Here is a 9,533-nt window from a genome sequence, read left to right as displayed (position 1 = left end):
GTTCTCTGTGGTGAATGTAACTTGGTAATTCACACTGTATCTTTGTAAGCGCAGTAGCGTTATCCGACCACTAGGGGGAGTAGCTCTGGGAATGCTCTGGAGTTTGTACAGGGCTCCTCCCCCTTGTGCTGCTGTATAAATACCCTTGTCCAGAGTCAGCCTGCAGTTCACCGAGAGTTCATCAACGGGTAACAGGCTGGCTCTGTAGTAAGTAGATTAAAACCACTGTTCATATCGGAAAGCACGTGTCTGGTGAATTGATGGTTCCATCATTCTCTATTTCCCCTTCAGTTATTACACCTTCTAAGCTCACATTCTGGTTCCCAGCCCCCTGCGAAACTAGTTTAAACCCTCCCGAGTGACTCCAGCAAACTTCCCAACCAGGATATCGGAGCCCCTCCAGTTTAGATGCAACCCGTCCTTCTTGTACAGGTCCCATCTGCCCCGGAAGAAATCCCAATGGCCCAGAAATCTGAAACCCTCCCTCCAACACCACTGGGTTTAGCCACGTGTTCAGCTGCTCTATCCTCCTATTTCTAGCCTCACTGGCACGTGGCATAGGGAGTAATCCCGAGATTACTACCCTACAGATCCTGCTTTTTTTGGCTTACTGGCTAACTCCCTGAACTCCTTCTGCAGGACCTCATCACTCTTCCTGCCTATGTCGTTAGTACCTAAGCGTACTACGACCTCTGGCTGTTCACCCTCCCCCTTCAGGATGTCCTGTGTTCGTTCAGAGACATCCTTGACCCTGGCACCAGGGAGGCAACACACCATCCTGGAGTCTCTTTCACGTCCACAGAAGCGCCTATCTGTGCCCCTTACTATAGAGTCCTCTATAACTCGCTCTCCTGCACTTTGCCCTCCCCTGCTGAGCAACAGAGCCAGTTACAGTGCTACTGTTACCGTTAGTCCAGTACTTAGAAAGACAGAGTACTGGGCTAATGGTAGGATTCTTGGTCGTGTGGCTGAGCAGAGAGATCTCAGTGTCCATGTCCATAGATCCCTGAAAGTTGCCACCCAGGTTGAGAGGGTTGTTAAGAAGGCGTACAGTGTGTTAGCTTTTATTGGTAGAGGGATTGAGTTTCGGAGCCACGGGGTCACGTTGCAGTTGTACATAACTCTGGTGCGGCCGCATTTGGAGTATTGCGTGCAGTTCTGGTCGCCGCACTTTGGAAGGATGCGGAAGCATTAGAAAGGGTGCAGAGGAGATTTACCAGGATGTTGCCTGGTATGGAGGGAAGATCTTATGAGGAAAGGCTGAGGGACTTGAGGCTGTTTTCGTTAGAGAGAAGAAGGTTAAGAGGTGACTTAATTGAGGCATACAAGATGATCAGAGGATTAGATAGGGTGGACAGCGAGAGCCTTTTTCCTCGGATGGTGATGTCCAGCACGAGGGGACATAGCTTTAAATTGAGGGGAGATAGATACAGGACAGATGTCAGAGGGAGGTTCTTTACTCAGAGAGTAGTAAGGGCGTGGAATGCCCTGCCTGCAACAGTAGTAGACTCGCCAACACTAAACGCATTCAAATGGTCATTGGATAGGCATATGGACGATAAGGGAATAGTGTAGATGGGCTTTAGAGGGGTTTCACAGGTTGGCGCAAAATCGAGGGCCGAAGGGCCTGTACTGTAATGTTCTGATGTTGTTTTTCCCAATAGGCTATCCCACCCAACAGTATCCAAAACATTTCAGGCCACACAATCTTCCAGAGAAGTGAGGCCGATCAGACAGAATACTGAAACCAAGCAGAAAGCACACAGATTTATTTCAATTCTCAATCTTCCTTCGTCAAAACCTCAAATGGGAATCGTTTTTACAAAAGAGAAAGTACAATATTCACAAGTCTCTTCTTATTACCCACAAGAGTAATTCGACCGTGTGTGCAGGGGGGGGGGAACACACCGAAGGTCAAGCCGGCCTTTGCTGCCGTTGAGTGTGGGGAAAGAGTCTCTGGGAAGTGATCGGGGCCCCCCCCCGCGTTACACAATCCTGTTCGGCAGCAGCGCCCCATCCAGTGTTTTGGTGTTGACCCTGGAATCTTCGGGCGAGTCGGTGATGTTGGTAACTTGCACAGCGGGCACAAATAACCCACTTTCCCCCCTCAGGCTGTGAACGTCACGGTGACACAGGAGCCGGGAGCGTGGCTGCTCCCGTATTGTTCAGGCAGCGCCCCCTTCAACCATCCCTCTGTCAGCTCCACCAATTTCAGGGGCTCTGGCGATGGGACAATCAGATTTGGAAAGGGTCCTGCTGAGTTTCAGTCACGTCTTTAACAGCCACATGGTTGAAAAGGTCCAGAACGCAAAGGCAGGAGGCAGATCGTCACAGTCAGACCTGGAAACGGCCACACAGGTGTCCCAGGTGACCGATGTTCTTGTGCAGGATGCTGTGGAGGACGTTCAGGTACTTGCTGATATCGCCGTCCCGCGCGAAGTCCCGGTAGAACTGGCCCTGCTCGGGGTCGAAGGTGAACTTCTGGGGCAGCGGGCCATTGTCCTTCATGTACTCCCAGACGGTCAGCAGCAGCAGGTGGACCTCGAAGGGGGTGAGCAGGTGAAAGATTTCGTGCATGTTGCTGAGCACAGGCGGCAGGAGCTGGCCCTGCCCCATGCAGGAGATCAGGCTGCAGGAGGCCTGGAGCTGCCAGGGGGAGCTGGCGGTCAGTGAGTGGCGCGAGGCCTCCCAGTGGGCCATGAGGGTGGCCAGGAGACCCCGGAGGAGTACGGAGCAGTAACACAGAGCCGGCCGGCCCAGGGCCACGAACTGGAGCAGCGGGAAGAGCAACGGGTTCTCCTCAAAGCGGTTACGGATCTGCAGGTCCCGCTCCACCGTGTTGCGGGCGTGTTCCTCGGGGGGCCAGGCCAGCTCGCTGTTGGTGACGTCGGGGCACAGACCCTCCACCAGGGCCACAGCGACCGCCTTGGCCGCTTCGGGGTTGATGGGGGGGTGGCTGAGGCCGGGGTCAGGCTCCGCCAGGGGGCGGCCGCCGCTGCCGCACCTCACCACCAGGCTCAGCAGCTGGTACAGGTTGTGGGCCGCCTCCTGGGGCCCCGGGCCGGTGACGGTGGAGGCCGGCTTCAGCCCCCGGCCGATCACACCGGCGTGGAACACGGCCCAGATGCTGCCGCTGAAGTTGACGGCGGTGCCAAACTTGCGGTTGACGTCGAGCAGGGCGTCGCCGCTGGCGGAGGCGGGGGGGATTCCCGGCGCCCACGCCGCGCCCTGCACCCACCCGCCGAACAGCCCGGCGCTGCCGGAGTGCGTGGCCGAGCGGACCAGCTGCTGGAGGACGGCGCGCAGGGCGGCCGCCGACACGGCACTCAGGCGGGTCAGCAGGCGGCCGCAGTCGGAAGCCGCCGCCACCCGGCCACGCCGCAGCGCCAGCAGGAACTGCCCCACCGCCGAACGCACCAGGCCGGCCAGCTGGGCCGGGCTGAGGGCCGGCGGCAAGGGGACGGCCGAGAGGAGCAGGGCGGCGGCCTCCGAGACCTGGGGGTCGGAGTGCGGCAGCAGTTGGCCCAGGTCGCGGACGTGCCAGGAGAGGGCGTCGGCCAGGCGGGCGCCGATGGGGGAGGGCATCTCCTCCTCCGGCCCCTCCCACTGCACCAAGGTGGCCAGGTTAACCATCAGGCGGGCGGCCTGCATCTCGGGGAGGCTGGACGAGTGGAGCCGGGCCACGCAGCGCCTGACGGTGGCCGGAAGGAGCCCGGGCATGGAGGCAGCCAGCCCCCCGTACAGCTGGACAGGCAGCGCCAGCTCCTCGGGGGAGCAGGCAAACGCCAGCAGGTGGCACAGAGCCTCGGTGGCACAGCTCTGCCCACAGTAGACGGAGAGCAGGCCCAGCAGCTGGTGCTGCCACAGGTGACGCTTACGCTCCAGCCTCAGAGTCTCCACGCACAGGTCCCTCACTCTGCCCTTCAGCTCGTCGAAGAAGGGGATGGGGCGGGGCTGGGGCTCGCACAGGCTGGCCGAGGGCCGGTTGTACACCAGCTTCTGCAGGTTGAGCAGGAGCAGCTGGATGATTCGGTGGCAAGCCTCCCTCACGCTCTCCCTCACGGCCAGCCCCGGGGTGGTGATGACCGAGGCGGGCATGGCGGTGTTGACCAGGAACTGGAGGATGCGGTACGCCCCGGGGCCGGTCTGGCAGATCAGGTGGACCACCAGGCCCACCAGGTTCTCCGCGTCGTCGCGGCCCAGGCCCGTGAAGTGCTGGTGGAGCTGGTCCAGGACGGGGGGCTTGAGCGAATCGATGAGCTCCCCGGAGACGGTGCTGAGCAGCATGGGCGACATGGCAGCCAGCTGCAGGAGGAAGGGCACGGTGGCCAGCTGCTGGGCGTCCCGGCCTGAGCCCAGGCTCTCGTGGAACATCAGCAGCAGCTCCTGCTTGATGCTGGCAGAGTGCCGGGTGGCCAGGTGACCCAGGATGCCCACCACAGAGGCCATCTTGGGGACTCGCTTGTCGGCCAAGGTGGGGAAGAGCGGGTCCACGACGGAGGAGGCCCCGTGCATGCAGAAATCCTTCAGGCCGCAGGAGAGGACGCGGCTGATGATGGTGTTGGGGAAGGAGGAGCCGATGTGGGCCACCACCCAGTCAAAGTGGGGCGAATGCTGGACGGAGGTGTCGAGCAGAGCGTCAACGCAGGCGTCGGGGCAGCTGCTGATCATCGAGGACAGGCACTGCATGTAAATGTCCATCAGGACCCGGGTAGCCTTGCAGGACATCCACAGCTGCAGCAGCTCATTCAGGCTGCTAGCGTGAGGCACCTGGTGCCGCCCGGAGTATTTACTGCTGAGCTGGCCCATCAGGTCGATGGACCAGGCCGACACCAGGGGGGCCCAGGCCCGGGGATTAGAGTGGACAAACTCGGACAGGACAGTCTGGATCTCCTGGGTGACATCGTCCAGACCCGGCCGCCCCAGGACAGGCCCTCGCCCGCTGCCCATCCCACCCTCGTGGTTAAGGTCCAGGATGTAGCAGCTAACATACTCGTCGAAGACCCCTCGCAAGTACTCCAGGACAGCCCCCCGGGCCGGTGGCAGATTCCGCAGCAGGAGGATCCCGCACCGAGCGTGGTCTTTCACTGTCAGCTTGTGCCCGCGGACAGGGTCAATCCCGCTGATAAAAGCCTTCATCTCCTGCAGCAACTCCTGCGAACTGCAACGAAGAAAGGAAGAGAAATTAGCCGAGTGAAATCAGAAGGGGAGGCCATTCAATCCAACTTGGCTGCTAGCCCTTGGAAAGATCCATCTAATTAGCCGCCTCTTTCCCCCCACAGCTCTGCAGATTCCTCCTGTCTGGAGTATTTCCCCGATTCCCTCCTGGGTCTGCTTCCACCGCCCTTTCACCCACAGAGTCGGACACACACCTTCTGCTGAGGTCTCGCCAGTTTTTAGAAAGGTTCGGCTCAGCTCTACATTCCTTCAAAATAAACTGAGAGAACACAGTGCAGAAGGAGGCCATTCGGCCCATCGAGTCTGCACCGACCCACTTAATCCCTCACTTCCACCCTATCCCTGTAAGCCAATAACCCCTCCTAACCTTTTTGGACACTAAGGGCAATTTATCACGGCCAATCCACCCTAACCTGCACATCTTTGGACTGTGAAAGGAAACCGGAGCACCCGGAGGAAACCCACGCAGGCACGGGGAGAACGTGCAGACTCCGCACAGACAGTGACCCAGGACCGGGATCGAACCCGGGACCTCTGCGCCGTGATGCAGCAGTGCTAACCACTGCGCCGCCGTGCCGCCCTGACTTTTCTATTCAATGCATTGTCAAATCGATCACTCCCACTCTCTCATCTCACTGTCAGAAAGTTGTGGTTTTGAGCCACAGTCCACGCGGTTCCCAGAGAATTCCTACGGTCCAGTACAAAATACATCCCAACCTCAGTACTGAGGGAGTGCCGCATTGTCAGAGGGTCAGTACTGAGGGAGCGCCGCACTGTCAGAGGGTCAGTACTGAGGGAGTGCCGCACTGTCAGAGGGTCAGTACTGAGGGAGTGCCGCATTGTCAGAGGGTCAGTACTGAGGGAGTGCTGCACTGTCAGAGGGTCAGTACTGAGGGAGTGCCGCACTGTCAGAGGGTCAGTGCTCAGAGAGCGCCGCACTGTCAGAGGGTCAGTACTGAGGGAGTGCCGCACTGTCAGAGGGTCAGTACTGAGGGAGTGCCGCACTGTCAGAGGGTCAGCACTGAGGGAGCCCCGCACTGTCAGAGGGTCAGTACTGAGGGAGTGCCGCACTGTCAGAGGGTCAGTACTGAGGGAGTGCCGCACTGTCAGAGGGTCAGTACTGAGGGATTGCCGCACTGTCAGAGGGTCAGTACTGAGGGAGTGCCGCACTGTCAGAGGGTCAGTGCTGAGGGAGCCCCGCACTGTCAGAGGGTCAGTACTGAGGGAGCCCCGCACTGTCAGAGGGTCAGTGCGGAGGGAGGGGAGGGTCAGTGCGGAGGGAGGGGAGGGTCAGTGCGGAGGGAGGGGAGGGTCAGTGCGGAGGGAGGGGAGGGTCAGTGCGGAGGGAGGGGAGGGTCAGTGCGGAGGGAGGGGAGGGTCAGTGCGGAGGGAGGGGAGGGTCAGTGCGGAGGGAGGGGAGGGTCAGTAGGGAGGGGAGGGTCAGTGGGGAGGGGAGGGTCAGTGGGGAGGGGAGGGTCAGTGGGGAGGGGAGGGTCAGTGGGGAGGGGAGGGTCAGTGGGGAGGGGAGGGTCAGTGGGGAGGGGAGGGTCAGTGGGGAGGGGAGGGTCAGTGGGGAGGGGAGGGTCAGTGGGGAGGGGAGGGTCAGTGGGGAGGGGAGGGTCAGTAGGGAGGGTCAGTCTGTGCTGGAGGAATTCTATGTAAACCGGTCACGCTGCAGTTCCGGCCTCCGGCCGGCGGTGGCGCTGTGGGGGGAGGACCCAGGTTTCCCGCTCACTCGCCTGATTCCGGCCCGGTGATTGGCGCTTCCCTCCAGGGCCGCGGCCGCCGCCATTGTCTGGGCGGGGTCGGTCCGCCGCTCCCACGGGGTGGGTTCGGGGTGGTAGCCGAGCCCCGGGGCCGCCTCCCGGCCGCTCAGCCTGTCCGCCCGCTCCGTCCCTCCGACAGGCCGCTCACATCCACTTCCGGCGCAAAGCTGGTGACACCGACACGCACTTCCGGCGCAGGGCTGGGGCCGCCGACACCCGTTTCCGGCGGGTGCCGCCGCCTCAATCCTCCGGCCGGAAAAACCCCGACTTCCGGCACCGGAGAGCTGCCGCCGCCTAAACACTCCGGCTGGAGCCCCCCGCCCCGGCCTGCGGTTCCTGGGGTCAGACACAATCCCAGGGGGGGTGGGGAATCCACCCTACAGGTCAGTGTCTTCATCACATTGTCAATCAGTGCATCCGCCTGACAGGGGAATGGAGCTGAGACCCTGGGAATTCAGGACAACAACAATCTGCATTGATCTAGCACCGTTGGTGCAGCAAATAATCAGTCCCCAGTTGAGGGGTGACTCTGATCTGTATCAGGACCGGGCACCCAGCTCAAGGTCAGATCCACAGAGCGTCTTGTGGAACTGAGCCAGGATGTCCCACCGCCCATTACACAGCCCGTTACACTGCCCGTTACACTGCCCATTACACAGCCCGTTACACTGCCCATTACACAGCCCCTAACACTGCCCGATACACAGCTCGTTACACTGCCCGTGACAGAGCCCGTTACACAGCTCGTTACACTGCCCATTACACAGCCCGTTACACTGCCCGATACACAGCTCGTTACACAGCCCGTGACAGAGCCCGTTACACAGCTCGTTACACTGCCCATTACACAGCTCGTTACACAGCCCGTTACACTGCCCGTTACACAGCCCGTTACACTGCCCATTACACAGCCCGTTACACAGCCCATTACACAGCTCGTTACACTGCCCATTACACAGCCCGTTACACTGCCCATTACACAGCCCATTACACAGCCCGTTACACTGCCCATTACACAGCCCGTTACACTGCCCATTGCAGAGCTCGTTACACTGCCCATTACACAGCCCGTTACACTGCACATTACACAGCCCGTTACACAGCTCGTTACACAGCCCGTTACACTGCCCATTACACAGCCCGTTACACAGCCCGTTACACTGCCCATTACACTGCCCATTACACAGCCCATTACACAGCCCGTTACACAGCCCGTTACACAGCTCGTTACACAGCCCGTTACACAGCCCATTACACAGCTCGTTACACTGCCCATTACGCAGCCCGTTACACTGCCCATTACACAGCCTGTTACACTGCCCATTACACAGCCCGTTACACTGCCCATTACACAGCCCGTTACACAGCCCGTTACACTGCCCATTACACAGCCCGTTACACATCCCGTTACACTGCCCATTACAGAGCTCGTTACACTGCCCATTACACAGCCCATTACACAGCTCGTTACACAGCCCGTTACACAGCCTGTTACACTGCCCATTACACAGCTCATTACACTGCCCATTACACAGCTCGTTACACAGCCCGTTACACTGCCCATTACACAGCCCATTACACAGCCCGTTACACTGCCCATTACACAGCCTGTTACACTGCCCATTACACAGCCTGTTACACTGCCCATTACACAGCCCATTACACAGCCCGTTACACTGCCCATTACACAGCCTGTTACACTGCCCATTACACAGCCCGTTACACTGCCCATTACACAGCCCGTTACACTGCCCATTACACAGCCCGTTACACAGCCTGTTACACTGCCCATTACACAGCCTGTTACACTGCCCATTACACAGCTCGTTACACTGCCCATTACACAGCCCGTTACACTGCCCATTACACAGTCCGTTACACAGCCCGTTACACTGCCCATTACACAGCCCGTTAAACAGCCCATTACACTGCCCATTACACAGCCCATTACACAGCCTGTTACACTGCCCATTACACAGCCCGTTACACTGCCCATTACACAGCCCATTACACTGCCCATTGCAGAGCTCGTTACACTGCCCATTGCACAGCCCGTTACACTGCCCATTACACAGCCCGTTACACAGCCCGTTACACAGCCTGTTACACTGCCCATTACACAGCCTGTTACACTGCCCATTACACAGCTCGTTACACTGCCCATTACACAGCCCGTTACACTGACCATTACACAGCCCGTTCCACTGCCCATTACACAGCCCATTACACTGCCCATTACACAGCCTGTTACACTGCCCATTACACAGCCTGTTACACTGCCCATTACACAGCCCGTTACACTGCCCATTACACAGCCCGTTACACTGCCCATTACACAGCCCGTTACACTGCCCATTACACAGCCCGTTACACAGCTCGTTACACAGCCCGTTACACTGCCCATTACACAGCCCGTTACACTGCCCATTACACAGCCCGTTACACAGCTCATTACACAGCCCGTTACACTGCCCATTACACAGCCCGTTACACTGCCCATTACACAGCCTGTTACACTGCCCATTACACAGCCCGTCACACAGCTCGTTACACAGCCCGTTACACTGCCATTACACAGCCCGTTACACT

At 59.1% G+C, this 9,533-nt stretch overlaps 2 protein-coding genes across 2 annotated transcripts; both read right to left on the bottom strand.

Moving 5' to 3' along the window:
- Nucleotides 1-1,751: 1,751 nt before the first annotated feature.
- On the bottom strand, nt 1,752-7,111 carry ints5 (integrator complex subunit 5). The gene is made up of 2 exons (XM_038787471.1): nt 6,918-7,111; nt 1,752-5,161 (listed from the first exon to the last, which is right to left on the bottom strand). The coding sequence occupies exons 1-2, from the start codon at nt 6,968-6,970 to the stop codon at nt 2,335-2,337; spliced, it is 2,880 nt and encodes a 959-aa protein (XP_038643399.1). The 5' UTR covers nt 6,971-7,111; the 3' UTR covers nt 1,752-2,334.
- Nucleotides 7,112-7,449: 338 nt separating this feature from the next.
- Nucleotides 7,450-8,220, bottom strand: LOC119958811 (keratin-associated protein 5-3-like). Its single transcript, XM_038787311.1, has one exon. It carries the CDS (start codon nt 8,218-8,220, stop codon nt 7,450-7,452), a length of 771 nt encoding a protein of 256 aa, XP_038643239.1.
- Between the last annotated feature and the right edge of the window lie 1,313 nt (nt 8,221-9,533).

Source organism: Scyliorhinus canicula, chromosome 31 (genome assembly GCF_902713615.1).
Source record: "Scyliorhinus canicula chromosome 31, sScyCan1.1, whole genome shotgun sequence".
Classification (NCBI taxonomy): Eukaryota; Metazoa; Chordata; class Chondrichthyes; order Carcharhiniformes; family Scyliorhinidae; genus Scyliorhinus; species Scyliorhinus canicula.
Note: the sequence above shows the minus strand (reverse complement) of the source record. Positions and strands in the feature narration are given on the sequence as shown.